This window comes from Dermacentor andersoni, chromosome 1 (assembly GCF_023375885.2).
Source record: "Dermacentor andersoni chromosome 1, qqDerAnde1_hic_scaffold, whole genome shotgun sequence".
Taxonomy (NCBI): Eukaryota; Metazoa; Arthropoda; class Arachnida; order Ixodida; family Ixodidae; genus Dermacentor; species Dermacentor andersoni.
The window spans coordinates 210942798-210961198 of record NC_092814.1 but is presented as its reverse complement, the minus strand read 5'-3'; the positions used below and the strand labels follow the sequence as shown (position 1 = coordinate 210961198).

Sequence of the window (18401 nt, the reverse complement as noted above, 5' to 3'; positions counted from 1 at the left end):
ATTCCTCTGTCGGCACTTGGTCACTCTCAAAGGTCTTCATTTTGGGTCCTCGATCCAGGCCCCCGAGATATGTTATAATAACTCTAACGAAGTTGATGCAATATTACACGAACGAGGAGTGAACTCAGTACGTTGAATACGCTACTGTATTCACAACTGGCATCACTGCAACGTTATTCTTTGTCGTAATAATCATCCATCCTTCTTTCACCCCTGTTTTCCCCCTTCCCCGGGTGCACAGTAGCAGGTCAGAGTGCGCAAGCTCGGGCCGGCCTCTCTGCCTTTCCATAAATCAATTCTGGTACTGCTACAATGGCAAGCAAATTGAAAGAACTGCTCTAAGAGTACAGCCAAACATAATTGGATGGATGGATGGATGGATGGATGGATGGATGGATGGATGGATGGATGGATGGATGGATGGATGGATGGATGGATGGATGGATGGATGGATGGATGGATGGATGGATGGATGGTAGGTTGGGTGGGTGGGTGGATGGATGGATGGATGGATGGATGGATGGATGGATGGATGGATGGATGGATGGATGTAACTTTCTTGTACGTCCGGCAAGGTTTAACGCGACCCGGGCTCAGGTCTCCTACGGGGGAACGTCAAGGCCCTGCCTCAACTCTGCCTCACGGGCTTGCTGGACTACCCACGTCTTGCAATTATAAAAAAGTTTGATTGCTTTTAGGGGGTCTCCTTTTTGGTGGATTAAAATAGAAGCTACAACACGTGCTTCAGTTTCTTAAAGGGGTCGTATCTATAGGTGTCCAAAAACTGCTATAACTGGAGCAAAGGAAGGGCTTAAAATGTGTCATGAAAAAAAAATTCAGATGCACTGTATTGGAAGCACAGAAGCTTTAAAAGAAGCGCGAAAAAAAGCCAAGCTGGCATGATTTTCTTTATTTACCACGGCTTGTTGGCACCATTGACGTACAAGAAAAGCGCATGACCCAAGGATTTCACTTTGATTGAAGCGCATCGAATTTGGTGAAAACGTTCAGGGAAGCCGTCGGATTTGGTCACTTGTCTGTAATGGCCTGGGAGTGGGCATTGTAGGCTGTGAAGTTTCAGGAACTTTGTTGCCGAAAATGTGCTCATAAACATTTTCGATGGGCGCATCACACAGAAGGAAGAGCAGGTATGCGAAGTAGTAACTGATGCCTATGATTCCCAGTGTGTTCGTAAGCTGAAAGAAAAATGACAAAAAGTCAATTTAATGAAAAAACAAGAACCGCAATGTCAACTGTAGTATGGGGGCCTGAGCCCGAAGCGACAAGATTTCCCAGCTTCGTTGAGAGTTGGGCAGAAAGCGATATACATTTACAAACTGAAAACAAAAAGACAGGCATCAAGAAAAAAATAAGGACCTGCACTCACATCACTTCGAATTTTCTTCTGATGACGATAGCAAAGACCCTGCTGATAACTGGTTAACACCACGTAGTTCCCTCGAAAGCACGTCTGATTAATATTAGAGGCGTTTTCATCTTGCTATCAGTACAGAAAGATTTGTGAGAAATACGCAAAAGATATAATCGCATTCTGGTATGGAACGACTTCCATGAATAAAGCATTTTCATCTTAGTTAAATGTATTATGGCAGTGATGATATTACTGTTACCTTCATAAACTTTAATTCACGCGGAATGTGGGCAAATGACGTAGGTCGGGCGGACTAAAGAAATTAGGAGCGTGCGTGCGGATAATGGTAATATATCTTTCTGGACTAGACTAGCGCCCAAAACTTGAAAGCGAAACTCATAGTTAAAGCAGAATTTATGGTCATACACATTTTCTAAAGTGCAGTCTAGTTTATGCATTACATGGATTCAGTAAATACAAGAGTAAATTGACTAACTGCACTTGTGATCACTTTAACAGTTAACTAAGCAGTCACGACTTGGGCAAAGTGGTATTTCAGAAAATTCTGCTTACTATACTAGGAAAGGTATTGGTGTTAACTGAACGTTCTCTTGCAAAGAAAGAAATAAGGAAGGCCAGAAAAAGGAAACAAAAATACTTGGATGGTCTTATTGTGTTCTTATTAGCATCAGCGGAATTTATTTCACTTGAACGACTTCACTTAGCTCGTTCCAATTCGTGTCAAATAAAGTCTTTTGTACGACTTTTTCCCTCACTTATTGGTAGCTAGAGAGGCAGCATGACTACTCCAGAAATGTGATCTTCGTTTCGAAATTTACTGGGCATAATCGCCATCAACACAATATGACATTGAGAAAGGAACCTGAAAAAAATCATTAGGAAGAAGCAAGCTACTCTTCAGCCTTAAAAGAGTCTGCCAGGCTTGCGACTACAGAATCTCCCTTTGCCAACGGTTTAGCTATTGTGCTCTTGAAGCCACAGCGTCTCTATACCCAGATCTGCGTATCTTACCTGAAAAAAGTCGTCCAAGTTGAAGCGTGTCTTTACGAGCGCCATCCGGAGAAGAAGGAACACGCCTTGAAGAAGGTACACACCGTGCGTGAGCCTTGCGAGGGGCACGAACCCTTTCCACGACGACATCCGTGCTATCATGCCTGCGAGATTTGTTTGAACCGATGAAGAGACTCACCTCGACGCACCTGTCCGGGTGTTCTTGGGTGTTCTTGCACAAGCTAAGCCGTGGCAGTGTTAGCCAGCGCCATTAACGGCCAAGGCGGTGGATGCGCCTTCATAGTCTGCCATGTCGCACGATTGTGACTAACGAAAATCGAGCGCCTCAATTCACCCTGTTGTCGATCATCGAATTTTACAGCAATTCATTGGCCTTAAGAGTAATGTGTTTTCATTAAGTGTGTTCCATGCATTTACTTCACAAGTACACCAGCCATCTCCCAGCGTTTGCCATTGGTCGATCTGCAGCTTCCGCCGAAATCCTAAGGCAAGCGCTCGGATTTCGTCAATCCCAATCTGCCAGAAGAAAGAGAGGATGCTCCGCGGATTTGTTGCATGCTCAGAGTTTCGTCATTGTCTTTAGGTACCACAACACATTCTGGCATATTGCAACGCGTCTCCGCCCTCACATCGGTTAATGAGAAAGAGCTATACCCACCTCCGTAGCCCGTAGCGCAGGCGTAAGCCGGCCAGCATAGTGACAGTGACCATAGGAGCCGGTGGTATCCTCCGTATATAGCATTGGTGATGGGGTCCGGTAAGTGCCCACGATTCCATGGCAATGTGATGAATAAAATGAAGCACATGGCTGCGGCTGACAGCAGCCAGAGCAATGCTTGCGTGAACTGCGCAAAGGAAAGAGATTAAACAACACCATTTTCTTATGTCAAAGACAATTTCAAATCATTATGTGCTTGCTCCAACTAAAGGGCGGTGGTGTTGAAAGAGAGTAGGTTAGCCTGTTAATGAGAAAGCTGGCACTGATCCGTGAAGCGCTGTCATGCGCGCCCAAACTGCGAGCCCCCAAGAACCTGCAGCACACGAAGGCCGCAATCCGTGTTCATTTTAGGGCGCTCCAGCGAACTTCATGTCAACCCTGTGTGGTCAGAGAACTCATTCGAAAAGAGGCTGCGTTCCTCGTTCAAGTTAGAACTGGCTCCACCTACACGAAGGCATGCTTATTTAAGACTGAAAGATCCACTTCCTAGCTTTGTGGCATTATGGGATGAGATTGGTTATCTGGAACATTCCGTCTGGTTGGGCCCGTAGTTCGATGACGAAATTAAACCGGTATTTCACAGTCTACAGTAGAAGGGTCTTTCACACGCGCGCTTTCAAGATGTATATAGTACTGTGCTCCCGGAAAGGCCCGGAGTAATCAGAAAAAGAAAAGGCCTGCGCCTGTTAATTGCCTTTCTCCACGACACCGGGTTGATGAACCCTTAGTGGAACACACCCGTACTCATAGCGTGAGAGATGCTCAGGTGGAACAATTGCTCCACGCACACACACAAACACACACACACACACACACACATATATATATATATATATATATATATATATATATATACTTACACCAGATATGGTGACTTCTTTGTATCTCACAGTCAGGTACCCTGCCAGGATGCCACTTACATACGTCGCCACGTGGGTTATTGGTCTAAAATAAATCAACTCAATAGTTTTGAAGATGCGCCTGAAAAAAATAAAGCCTCTTTTAGTTTTTCTTAGCATCATGTGGAAGTAATAAATATAGAGAAAAAGTTCCCAAACGAAATGATTAATACTAAATCAGTTATTAAATTTCGAACACCGTGGTACCGTCCATCGTTCGTGCCAGTTGTCATGCCGTAAAGCAGATTCGTAAAGAATGTGCGGAAGGCCGTGTAAGTGCTGCAGGTAACTCCAGCCAACAGAAGCACGGTCACAGTTGTTTTCGGAAACCTGGAAGCACGAATTAGCAGGTTATCTGTTGCTGCTGAAAGGTAGGACAGTGCAGAAACACAAGAAACCGTCCACTAATGCACATGTGAGTTTGTTCATCGAATTCACATTACTCGAACGATTGCGAAGGATATAGAAGCACGCAATAACAAGTAAGTTACATTTCTGGTAATACAATTCTCAGAAAAAAGAAATGGATGAAAGGGGACGTAGAAGCAGGAGAAATATTAGGTGTGGAAAAAGCGAGAGCGAGAGAGACAGATAAACACTCTAATGTTGCAGAGTGCTTAGATTTAATCTAATAGAGCACTCTTTAATTTTGTGCCAGCAGCCGCGGTGACTGACTGAGTGAAGTGGTCTCTCGCTCAGCACCAGGTTAGGGAAACGAATGCCAACTACACCGGACGCATTCCAAACGAGAGCACTGTGCAATATCTCTCGGCTGTTCACATTAGCAGCACCTTAAAGGAACCCCCGGTGATTATCCTGCGCTATCTACTACGACGTCACTCATGTTCCAGTATGTCCCCACCTTGGGATATTAAATCCGTATTATTATTATTATTATTATTATTATTATTATTATTACGACTACTACTAAAGCTTGCGATGTGCACAGCGCAGCAGTTGAGATCATCGACTAGTCATTTGAAATCTCAGAGTTTCCTGTGCTTAATTATTTATTGCGATAATGTGGGAAGTTCAGCTACTAAAAAGCTCGCTATATCGAAATGATAGCTAAAAATAAAGCTCGGGAGATGCAGTGATATGGAAAAGAGAAAGTAACAAATGACCTTCGCAGTGGCAAGATATAGAATAAAAGAAAATTTCCGCCAGGAATACAATTTACATATCGTTCGCACTGCGGACCCAGCACCTCATTTGCGGTACGAGCTGTCTCCTATAATTCTAAAATAGTTAACATCAAAATGTAAAAGTTGTATGTGACGGGAGAAACCGCCATAACAAAAGAATGGGACAAAAAAAGTCCTAACAATTGCATAGCACTATTTTCTCGGCAGTGATAAAGTAAACATAAAATTCAGCACATTAGATATTTAAATGCATAAAATAGCAGCTCAAAATTGATAAGAGCACTACTTCGTCGTATTGTGAAGAAGAAGACGCGCCTCGCGGCACAGACACATCGCCAACGCGCGGCTCGGCTCCGCTCGCGCTGTTGATTACTGTCGCCTTTTTTGGACAGTGCTTCGGGCTGTCTCGCCGTTCCCGGTCGCTGCGCTTTTGCCTGAGGAGCCGCCAATAAACCTCTTCTCAATTGGTGGAGGTGCTGGGACTCAAACCCCGTCGCTTGTAACCCTGGAGCTGCGATCAAGAACGCTATCGCCCGCCATGACCGACAGCTCATCCCAAACAGCGCCGTCGCCACAGTCCGTCACTTGCACCGGCGTTGCACGACAACGCGACCCCAAGATCTTCAGCGGTGCAGACGACGAAGACGTAGAAGACTGGTTGGCGTCATATGAACGGGTGAGCGCGCACAACAAGTGGGATGATCCAGCGAAGTTAACCCACGTCATCTTTTATCTGGCTGGTGTTGCGCAACTCTGGTTTCACAACCACGAAAGTGACTTACCCACATGGTCAATCTTCAAGACAACCTTTACTGAAGTGTTCGGCCGACCCGCTGTTCGCAAACTGCGCGCTGAACAACGCTTGCGCGCCCGAGCACAGCAGACGGCAGAAACATTCACGAGCTACATTGAAGACGTCGTGGACCTGTGTAAACGAGTCAACGCGGCAATGCCCGAAGCTGAGCGAATTCACCATATACTGAAGGGCATCGATGACGGCGCTTTCCAGATGCTTCTAGCCAGGAATCCGCGCACTGTGTCTGAAGTCGTCAGCCTATGCCAAAGTTATGATGAGTTACGGAAGCAACGCGCTTCGACTCGGCGTGCTCTGGGCAGCGACGACTTGGTGGCAAGCCTTGACAGCACGTACGACCCATGCTCATTACTTCAACGGGTCAAGGACTTCGTGCGTGAGGAAGTTGCCCGCCAACTTTCTTTAGTCCCCTTCACTCAGGAGCCCACCTCCCGTCTTCCAAACACGCTCCGCACTTTCATCTCCGAAGAGGTCGCTCAAGTTGTCCCTTCCGCACACCATCAGCCGCCTGCAGCCACGAATCTCAACTCTGCTCTGGCAGTGCAGCCTGTCGCGACTCCTCCCACCTATGCGCAGCCAGTCCTGCCTGTGGCTGCGCCTCTTACGTACGCGCAGGCAGTACGCAGGCCTCCGCCTGCGTCTTTCGCGACCCATTCCCAACCGGTGCCACCGGAAGCCCATGCTGCATCTTGGACCGCACCGAGAGCTAATCCTTGGAGGACGCCTGATAATCGTCCCATCTGCTATTCTTGCTGCACTCCTGGACACGTCGCCCGATATTGCCGACGTCGACCTCAAGCGTTCGGCGACGCCTCTCGGCCCTACCAGTACGGCAGCCAGCCCTTTCGCCAATACGCCACTCCTTCCCACCAACCGTATGCTCGTGCTGACCTTCCAGAATTTCCTTCGCGTCGCTCGCCATCCCCTCGCCGACGCTCGCTCTCCCCAATGCGTCGGCGACCCGCACCACCTGACCAGGAAAACTGAACGTCGCAGTTCACGAGGCAAGAACTGCGCCCCATTCGAACTGTCTAAGTCCTCGCGCCTGTCCTGCTAACGTGGTCGAAATTAGTGTAGAAGGTGTTCCTGCATTCGCTCTTGTGGATACCGGCGCAGCCGTTTCTGTGATAGCCGCCAAACTGTGCCGTTCGCTGCGCAAGGTGACCACGCCGCTTTCTGGACTGTCGCTTCGTACGGCAAGCGCTCAGCACGTCACTCCGCACGCAGCCTGTACTGTACGTGTGCTTATTCACGGCATTGTTTACATAGTGGAGTGCATTGTTCTTCCCACCTGCTCGCATGACGTCATCCTCGGATGGGACTTCTTATCCCGTCATAAAGCCGTGATCGACTGCGCTCGCGCCGAAGTTGAATTTTCCCCTTGTGACGCACCCTTGCACGAAGATTGCGACCGCCCTTCTAAACTTACCGTGCGCGAGGACACAGATATTCCACCTGGCTCCTTCGCTCTCGTACCCGTCTCTTGCGATGCCATCACTGATGCAACGGTCCTCTTCACACCTTCCGACGTCTTCATGAGCCGTAAATCTCTCCGACTACCCTTCGCAACACTTGACATGGCTGGCGGCTGTAGCAATATATACTTCTGCAATCCCCTCTGTGCGCCTATTACATTGCTCGTTGGTGAATGCCTTGGCATCGTGGAACTCCTCGACTCTTCGTCTTTGGTTGACGTCCCCGGAGACTCTTTTGATGTCGACTCCGGCCAGTCGTCTTCGATTTCCGCGCTTGAAGAGACGTCCAAGGATGCATTCTCGAGTGCCATTGCCGATACCCTCACACCTGCCGAACGCGCCGACCTTCTTGATCTCCTGCACCACTTTAGAAGTTCATTCGACGTTTCACAACCTCACTTGGGCCGCACGTCGGAAGTGCAGCACTACATTGACACCGGTTCACATCAGCCGTTACGTCAACGACCCTACCGCGTCTCGGCCGAAGAGCGTCGAGTCATTACCACCCAAGTCGAAGATATGCTGCGCCGTGACGTTATTCAACCCTCGCACAGTCCCTGGGCATCGCCTGTCTTTCTCGTTCGCAAGAAGGACGGGTCTATTCGCTTTTGCGTCGACTACCGTCGGCTAAATAAGGTAACGCGCAAAGACGTCTATCCTTTGCCGCGCATCGACGACGCCCTCGACAGTCTTCAGGGAGCAGAATTCTTCTCGTCCCTTGACTTGCGTTCGGGGTACTGGCAGGTACCGATGGCTGCAGCCGATCGCCAGAAAACCGCATTCATTACGCCTGACGGCTTATATGAATTTAACGTAATGCCGTTCGGGCTTTGTAACGCCCCTGCCACCTTTGAACGACTCATGGACAACACGCTGCGTGGCCTCAAGTGGTCCATATGTCTGTGTTACCTCGACGATGTCGTGGTTTTCTCGCCTGATTTTCCGACTCACCTGCTCCGCCTCAGACTTGTTTTGACCTGTCTAACGAACGCTGGCCTCCGACTCAACCTCAAGAAGTGCCGCTTCGCCGCGCGAGAGCTCACCATTTTAGGCCACGTTGTGTCCAAGCACGGCGTTCTACCCGATCCTGCAAAACTTCGAGCAGTCACCGAGTTTCCGAAGCCTCAGACCATCAAAGAACTTCGGAGCTTTGTGGGCCTATGCTCATATTTCCGGCGCTTTGTTCGGAATTTCGCATCGATCATGGCGCCATTGACTCAGCTTCTGCGCGGTGACACCACCCTCTCCTCCTGGTCCCCTGCATGTGACTCCGCCTTCGCTACGCTGCGTCGCCTTCTCACCTCCCCACCTATTCTTCGCCATTTCGACCCGTCGGCTGCAACTGAGGTACACACAGATGCCAGCGGAGTCGGTCTCGGCGCCGTCCTCGCCCAACGAAAGCCAGGCTACCCCGAATACGTAGTCGCCTATGCGAGTCGCACGCTGACGAAGCCTGAGGCCAATTACAGCGTGACCGAAAAAGAGTGCTTGGCCTTAGTATGGGCACTTGGCAAGTTCCGACCATACCTGTACGGGCGCCCCTTCGACTTGGTCACAGATCACCACGCGCTTTGTTGGCTTGCCAACTTGAAAGATCCCACTGGCCGCCTAGCCCGTTGGGCATTACGCATCCAGGAGTACGATATTCGCGTCGTATACCGCAGTGGGCGAACACACTCCGACGCCGACGCCCTGTCTCGTTCACCTTTACCTCCAGACTCGGCCTGCGGAACAACTTCCGCACACTCCATCTCATCTCTCGACATGGACTCCTTTGCCACCGCACAACGTCGTGACCCGTGGATCGCTTCTCTTTTCGACTATCTTTCTGGATCATCGACCATCCCTGTATCCCGAACCCTCCGACGCCAAGCAGTTCATTTTGCCATTCGTGACCAGCTGCTCCACCGACGCAATTACTCTCCTGAAGGCCGTCGGTGGCTTCTCGTGATTCCCCGCAGCTTAAGGTCACAAATATGTGCCGCTTTCCACAACGATCCACAGTGTGGCCACGCCGGAGTCTTCAAGACGTACGAACGAATTCGCCACCGCTACTACTGGCGCGGCATGTACAATTTTGTACAAAAGTTTGTTCGGTGCTGTCTTGACTGTCAACGCCGCAAATCGCCGCCTTTACGCCCGTCTGGTGCCTTGCAGCCGCTCCCGTGCCCTGCCACACCCTTCGATCGCGTCGGCATCGACCTATACGGCCCGCTTCCTATGACGCCAGACGGCAATCGGTGGATCGTAGTTGCTGTTGACCACTTGACACGCTACGCCGAAACTGCTGCTTTACCAAGTGCTACGGCACGGGATGTAGCCTTTTTCGTTCTACATCGCTTCGTGCTTCGACACGGCGCACCTCGAGAACTCCTCAGCGATCGAGGTCGCGCCTTCCTCTCCGAAGTCGTCAGAAGTTTGCTCTCGGAATGCCGTATTATTCATCGGACAAGCACAGCATACCATCCCCAGACTAACGGACTCACAGAGCGATTTAACCGCACACTTGGTGACATGCTGTCGATGTACGTGGCATCTGATCATGGTAACTGGGACCGCATCCTTCCATTCATCACGTTCGCGTACAACACCGCGATCCAGGCCACTACGGGATTTTCACCTTTCTTCCTCCTGTATGGCCGCCAGCCTACGCATACCATCGACACGCTCCTTCCATACCGTTCTGACGCCTCCGAGTGTCTACCTGTGTCTGACGTCGCCCGACAGGCCGAAGAATGCCGCCAGCTAGCGCGCTCCTTTACGGCCGAGCAACAGCAGCGCCAGAAAGAAAACCGCACCGACACGCTTCCGAACACCACCTACGCTCCAGGCGTTCTTGTGTGGTTGTCTGTGCCTTTCCAGACTCCGGGGCTTTCCTCGAAACTCATCCCAAAATTCGAAGGGCCTTACCGAGTCTTGGAGCAAACATCTCCGGTGAATTTTCTTATTGAGCCACTGTCACCACCTGAAGACTTGCGCCGGCGTGGACGTGACATTGTCCACGTCTCGCGTCTCAAGCTCTACCACGACCCTCTCCCTCCTGATTCTTAAGGCGCCAGGATGGCTCTTTTTGTCCGGGAGGAGATTGTGAAGAAGAAGACGCGCCTCGCGGCACAGACACATCGCCAACGCGCGGCTCGGCTCCGCTCGCGCTGTTGATTACTGTCGCCTTTTTTGGACAGTGCTTCGGGCTGTCTCGCCGTTCCCGGTCGCTGCGCTTTTGCCTGAGGAGCCGCCAATAAACCTCTTCTCAGTATCAATAACTCCGCTAAGCAGGATTTGCTGGGGAAATCAAAAGCAAAAGAAACCACTTGACCTGACAAAGTAAGAAAAACGAGACATTTGTAACCATTCGCACTCTCAAAACAAAAGTCTAAAACGCAATTGTGTTGCCATTGATTCGAAATAAGAATGTAATATCTCGGCACCGACTGCGCTCTATCAGAACAAAAAAAGGCACAGTCTACGTTTCACCACTGCATAAATGGGGCACCGTGCTTGACATCGCTGTACATAAGGAACAGTTAGATCTGACAGTTTAGTGTGTATCTGTCTGCGGGGAACTCAAATTCAGATAGAAGACGGGCTATTGAAGCTAGGAAGTCGTCATACGGGTACACGGGGTATTACGAAAGACTACGAGCTCTGAACTAAACGTCACTGCCCTGAGAGATCGAGAAAGAAGAAATCGTGGCGCCGCGATCAGCGGGCGGCTGCGATGCGCCTAGTGATAGCTTTATGATTTCTCGGGATACATCGGGGAAAGCTCTATGTTTTGAGCATGTGTAATGTGAAACGACGCGTGAAGTGTTTACACTTTGAACTAAAGGAATTTCACCCCGTGTAACGTGAACACGAGGTGCGATGTGCACTAACTAGGATTTGCTTGCGGGGTTTGCTAGGAAGCAAATGAGAAGGAGGATGCTCCGAAACGATACTACTTCATGGTTCCCCTAATCGTTGCTTCCACCTAGCTAAGAAAGGGCATCACAGTATATTACGTATAAATGCGAAAAGATTTATCTGTATCAAAAAATTCCGGATTAAGCGAAACAACTATAGCCGGGTGGCAGTTAAAAGAAAATTTAAAACGCAATTTAAACTCCAGCAGGTACGTCAAATCTTGCATCTTTATTGTCCTTAGCGTCAGTAGGATACAATCGCTAGTAAAAATATATCTTTTATCGCTGAATTTTTTTGGTTGTGTACACTGAAATAAAAAAAAGCATGAAGAAAATAAACCCTTTGAACTATTTAATTTTTGCGAGAACCGGCTGTTGCGTTCAGAGAACTGGTTCAAAACACAAACTATTGTAGCGCCAGTATACGCATTGGAACTTTACATTTTACAGTGTTCATGAGTATTGTCAACGATTCCGGAGCTGCATTGCTTTTCCAAAGCGCGAAAATATTGGACTCGCTAAAATAGATAGTCACTTGGAGCGTTATTACATTTTTCTTTGTATTCTTGACAACAAGTAAAGATAGCGATTAGCCTACCTAGGCAGAAGCATGGTGAATGGCAGTGTGAGGGTGAAGAGCTGCATCTCTGTGCTGACGTACCAAAGGTGTACTAAACACTGAAAAAACGGGAAGACAAACGTTTCAACATCAAACAGTATATTTACTGCCGCAAACAACTGCTATTATTACTCTATTAAGTTTACTAGGTTTGAAGAAATGCACGGGAACTCATTCATATGGGGAAGCCATATGTAACAAGTTTTGTATTATTGTAGGATGCACGTTACGAAGTAGTGGAGGAGAGGAGTACATTTTCTTTCGACACGCAGAACACTAACGCTAATATTCATATGCAGCAATTTATAATTACTAAATGAACCACTGTTGAACGAAGGCAGGTTATGCAAACGCTGTATGAATTCCCTATGGCGGTTTAAAAGAAAATTAGTTGCTACTAATACAACCATTTCGCAGAGCTTATGGTGTTAAAGCTTTCTTGTTCTATCGTAAAATGTGTTTTTTTTTTCATTACAGCATCACTTAACTTAACAACATTATCGAGGAAAAACGTCGCCAAGCGCGACTACCAACATGAATTTACTAGGGCAGCACGTGCTGTAGTATTCTTAAACATTACATTACGAAACAGCGTTATATGCGCTGCCCACCCAGCGTGAGTGCTCTGGTTGGTCGCTTGGATCGCAAGTTTTTATATGCCGCTATTTAGCCCTGTAATATCATGTCGAAGTATCAGACGCATTATCAGGAGATCATGCATCCGCGCCGCCTTGAAGGGCTCTGTTCGTGTGAGTGGCATAACTGTTAAACGATAACTTCCACCTACGTTAAGAAACGTAAAAGCAAAACCGAAGCCAAACGAGCAACAGAGATTGTCACGCGTATATCTACACCGATCGCAATCGCTGTGCTGACACAGGAAAAGCACTGCAGAGAAAGAGGCCCTGTAGCCCACTTTTTTGCTTTCACTGTGTTTGAGTCACCCCCCCCCCCCCGCCTCTCTCTAATCTTCTCCCAATACATTTAAGCAGAAGTTCACGCAAATGCGCCGTTAAATTTGACAGTCATCATGCACCTCAAGCCGGTTTCCTTGAATTAGAGAACAGAAACGTTCTCAAGAATATCACGAAAAAAAAAACGAGGCGGAAAAAATCCCCACAGTTTTGCGCAATTAGTAGCTAAATAAAAGCCATAGCTGAAGGACTACAGCGCTGTTATAATGAGAAATGTTCCGAATTAATCAACGCCCCTGCTTCCTAGGCTCAAGTGATCTGAACCGGAGCCTTTTAGAGCCTTTCTATTAGTAGCGCCATCTAGGAGAAGACAGGGCGAACAGCCACCTGGTGTATTTCGATTATTTCGCCGTCCGCGCCTAATCTCCTTTTTTTCTCTCATTACAATCAATAACGCCACGTGGAAAGTTCTCAACCGCCGAGTTCGATTTGAATATCGCATCACGTCGTGCCATGTGACACACGCTACGTGTACATCGAGGTAGATATAGAAATTTTGCCAACTCCCTCCCGGGACACTGAACAGAAACTAAAAGCCTCGAATTCATACCAGTGTAGTTTTTTTTCTTCTTCTCACAAATCTGTGCGCATTTTCTTGTCGAAAAAGGCTTACTGTTAAGGGATAAAATGAGTATCCGAGTGCAATTGTAGATTTTTCAAGCCTCGTCGATGATATATTTCTTTAGATAAAAATAAACATAGTTGTTGCCACCTTTATCTGGCAATGGCTACTCCTTTTATCGTGATTGATAATATAGGGCAAAAATAAATGTAAATTCTTGCATATAAGTCTCTGTCAAGAAGCTCTCATTTGCAACGAAGTCCGTGGATGTCTGGCGTACACATGGTTTCAATGCACGAACGAGATAATTACTCACGATGCAGTACAGTCGATAATCGTCACGAGTGCCGGCGTCTCCAAAGAAGCATTGAAATGCTTTTATGGCTTTGTGATGCACTTTTGAAGGCCATGAACCTAACACCTTGGTAAGTGAGAAATGCCTTTTGGAGCTAGTTAAACGCAGTTCTTATTCAAGGCCTTGTCCATGTGTGGTGAGCTTGGGAAAGTCGAGTAGGTGGTGTACATCCTTATCTTCGTGACCACGCAAACATGTTGGAGAGGCCACATGCTTCATTCGGAACGAGAAGTGCTCGTGTAAGCAGTTCCGATGCGGAGACGATATGAGGGGGTATTTACCCCCTCATACCGTACCGTACCAACTCGCCCAACTTTCTATCCTTTGGTATTTACCCGTCGTGGAAGCTGAGTGTCTAGCTGGTGCTCGAGATGTGAGTCAACTTCATATAAGATTGATTCGTTTGTGCTCTCTGTAAATCATTTGAACATACACTACTCGCTTAAGGCCTCGTAAAAATCGCCGGCTGTCGGACTTAGATAAGGGAATAAGGGGTGCTTGCAAATTTTCGTGAGCTGCCTTTGCAAGTACATCCGCCATTTCATTTACTTTGATTACGTAGTGACTTGAAACCTATTGGAGAACCACATGTTCTTTTAACGCTGTAGCTTGAGTAAATTATTTTAGTAGAGCGTAGATTAGACGTGTCTCTGATTGTCTTGGAACGGTATTTTCAATGCATTTTTGCGATGCCGTCTAATGAAGATGTGTTCGCTTATTGAGGCAGTTTTCATCCACAAACAGTGATCTGATGTCGCCAGGTTGAGCCCTTGCTTACCTATGGATACATTGCAATCCTTGTGAATTCACACATGATTATTTATTTATCCTAGGCAATGCTCCCAATATCCATGACCGAACGCAGGGCAGGTGCGGGAATTTCAATTTGGCGCCACCACATATCTTTTCTATTGTTGTTGTTGTTGTTGTTTTGTTTTGTTTTGTTTTCGAGCCCAGTGTGGCTTTCAATCCTCAGCTTTCTGGGAGTCTACAAAAATATATGTTCCACGGACCGTACCTTGTAAGCATTCTTTTAATTTTCTATTTCTTCTTGGCCCTTCGTCGTTGGCTCGCGCAAAGCCACACTCCTGGTGATCGCCAGTATCGGCGATATAACGGGACGGATGATAACAAAAGCATAGGATCGCAGGAAGGGAATCCTTGTATATTGTGACTCCAGAAATGTAATCTAATAATGTAAATAAATATCGGTCCATAGTGTTGCTTTATGTGTACGCAACACTCGTTGCGGGGACTTCACTGGACGCGGAGATCTCGCAGCTCGGGCGTAGCTCGGGCACATGGCTGCAGTGTACTGAGAGAAACGTGCGGCTGAAATACGTAGTCATTATTTGAATGTAAAGAAATATAGCGCAGCATGATTTCAAACGCGTACCCGAGCATACTGAGCAATCTGCGCACCACTCTGCGCGCTTGCACAAACGAGAGAAGGCAAGCGGCATATCTGCAGAAGCGACTCCTTCGGTCAAAGGTTTCGCTGACCCCTCCAAGTGCACGAGAGAGTGTGTGTGTGTGATTGCACCATAATGAAGTAACTGATACTTGCGGTTTCATTGAGCGCGTTGAAGTTGTTCGTGTGCGTGATCACCGTCCACCATTTTTCTGCACACCTGCCGATTTGTTTCGAAAACAGTTCTTGGTCAGCGGGTCCTTCACCCATGGTGGGAAGCAGGAATGCGAAGAACACCACAATCACAACGGGGACAGTCAGTCTAGAATTCAAAGAAAGAGAGACTGCGTACGATAGTAATGTTGCAGTCCTAAGAAGCACAGGCTTGCTTAAAAGGAGTAACGTGGGAATTAAACTCTGACAGGAGTCTTACCTGATGTACCGATGAACTAGAATCAGCAAGTAAGAACGCAAGCACTTTGTTGCAGGAAGCGCTTCGTGGTCCACATTGACAAGGTACGAAAACGTAAATCCTCTGCCAAGAGAAGGATTGTGTGAGCAAAGCCGCAGGAATTGACTACCTTAGTTTTGGCACTCCAGAAAAATCCGTCGTCATTTGTACTTGTGTCATATATAGGCAACGAAAGCGTTGCTGCCTTCGTTTTGACACCAATGCTTTTCGCAGTACCTATGAATGAAAAACCTGAACTCAAGCTTTAATGCCGGGAATGCCTGCAGATATTTCCATATTCACTGCTGAATGTTACCGGATATTTAGATGATATATTATAGTCGCTTCTTCTATACACTCTTGCGGACATGGTTGCGCTGCATCGCTGAACTCAAGCAGAATCATGAAGGAAGCTGTAAAAATGATTTTTTTAGCCGTTGACTCAACAACTGGCCGCGTCTGACGCAGGTAAATCAAACAATGACCTCGTCATATCACGACATCGAGGAACATGCAGCAGGTATGAGCTTCTGCCACTTACTGAATGAAGAAGAGGCTGGAAATGGACAAAAAGGCATTTGTTATTAACTGAAAATACACCCGGTCTCCCAAGTCAAATATCTTGAAGCCGGAATCTGTAAAAAGTACAGTAATTTAAGAATTAGGAAACAAACTTTCAAAAGATTTAACCTAACGAAATAACCCCTTGACTACAGTGGTTTGTCGGCTTCGTTTACTGCAGTACAGATTCTCTGGGCAGCCACAAGAGAACGCAATAAAAAATGTTACTTTTCTTGCAGCTGAAAGTGATTTCACTTGATTATGTTAAGAAGCATAGGTTCCCGTTTCTTTGGGGTCTTAATTGTAGTGCTTCGTAGTTGGGCATAAAATGATGAAAACCCTGAAACACTTTTTGAATAATCCCATCGGTTAATTACTCTACCCTGTCAAGACCATATTACCCAAATATCAATCTTGCGTAGTATACTACGCACATATTGACCATATATAGAATACGGTACAGCTACTGTCTTCCAGGAAGGTCGCTTCCCCTCTATTGCACTCATACAATTTATATCATATTCCTCATGCTTCGAAGAACATGAGTGGCACCAATTTGCTGGGATCCTTCAGCTTTACCAAAGGCCGAACCGGCAAGCTAAGTGCTTAGCGGACCTAACACGTCGCCAAGGTCGTACGTGACAGAAGCTAGGTGCATTTCAGGTTTGTCACAACAGTGTAGTATACCAAAGAATGAAATACGATCGAAGCATACGCGATGATGAATATTTTTAACCCTCTGCCCGGGGTGTGGTTACAGTGTGACAATATTACTTCACGCGCAGATTAAAGGACGGGGCGAGCAAATGCACCACGCCTAAAGATGAATGCGTGGCTCGTCTTCAATGGGCGTATGGCCATCTCTAAAATGCCTCCTCCACCTTCGCACACAGCCATACACAAGCTGAAGCACTATTTGAATTTCTGCAACATAAATTTGCTCTTTCACCGGAAACGCTATCAACGCACGGTATTTTGTTTAGCGTACCGGTGGGTAGATTATATAACCTCTCGGTGCCAAAGCGCCTTCTATAATTGCAAAAAAAATGTGGCACCATGTACTATCATACTCCCATTCTAATGAGCTTTCAGGCTTGCGTACAAAGAAATAGTTTATCATTACTTTCAGTACGGCACTTGTAATAAGATGTTTTTATTTAGTGTGACCTTATACGGGTTAAGGCAGTTCAACAACGATGACTCCGGAAGCAATGAATAAAAACTTAATTTCTGTAGTTTTACATGCCAGTACCGCGATGTGATGATTACCGCGATGTGAAACACCCACATTAGCACAGCAGAGAAGTGGCTACGTCAGGCGGCTCAACTGATAACTGCATAAGCATCATTCAAAACATACGGAATGATTCTCCACTTCCGGCTTCATTTTCTCTACTTCCTGTTAAAATAAAAATATGTTGATCCATAAATATTTTCACAAACAACGGTTAAATTTGTTACTTTTTGCTTTTCCTTCCTGTTTGGCTGTTGCCTTGGCTCTCTCCCTTAGTAGATCACTTAATTTCTCAATTCCTTGAGACTCTTGTTTCCAGTTGCCAATTTTGCATGAAAAGTACTGTACAATTAGGGAAAAGCCAGACAACGTAATGGGTGACAGTCATATTGTTTATAGATTTAATGGTTATTGCAGGGTCTGATGATGGACGCTCTTTCTCATTATCTTATTTTCCACCTTATCTAACCCATATCACGGGTATATGGTTCCGGGGATCTGCCAGCGTCGCGGCGAGCCGTCACTCCAGGAAATAATCAAGCAAAAGGAAACATTAAACGCAACTGGCATTTTCTCCGAGCGCAACTTGTTCCAAGAGCATACAGACCAGCTGACTACGAACCAAATCTCTTTCCTGGTCCCTGGATCAGTCTAAACAAAAAAGGTTGAACTAACAAAGCAACAGATATGCGCGTGATTGTTGAATAGATGGTGACAACGGCACTCATCTCGAGTTAGTCACGTGGGCACCGAATCGATGAGGAACCTGGCCTTAACACCCCAGGAGATGCCGACAACTACCGCCATACAAAAGAAGTGAAAAAAATTGACAACCCTTCCACTCTGTGAAGATGGAATGGTATCGAAAGCTAACCAC

General features: G+C 47.0%; 1 protein-coding gene across 1 annotated transcript in view; it reads right to left on the bottom strand.

Moving 5' to 3' along the window:
• Positions 1-892: 892 nt before the first annotated feature.
• The window catches only part of LOC126546938 (nose resistant to fluoxetine protein 6-like), a 54373-nt gene continuing 36864 nt past the window's right edge, over positions 893-18401 (bottom strand). Inside the window, exons 7-15 of the mRNA XM_050194657.3 lie at positions 16271-16364; positions 15712-15813; positions 15435-15600; positions 11956-12035; positions 4229-4351; positions 3983-4103; positions 3063-3249; positions 2405-2547; positions 893-1196 (exon numbers count right to left, since the gene is read on the bottom strand). Coding sequence (XP_050050614.3) covers positions 1008-1196; positions 2405-2547; positions 3063-3249; positions 3983-4103; positions 4229-4351; positions 11956-12035; positions 15435-15600; positions 15712-15813; positions 16271-16364 — 1205 coding nt within the window. The 3' untranslated portion in view covers positions 893-1007. The remainder of the gene's footprint in view (positions 1197-2404; positions 2548-3062; positions 3250-3982; positions 4104-4228; positions 4352-11955; positions 12036-15434; positions 15601-15711; positions 15814-16270; positions 16365-18401) is intronic.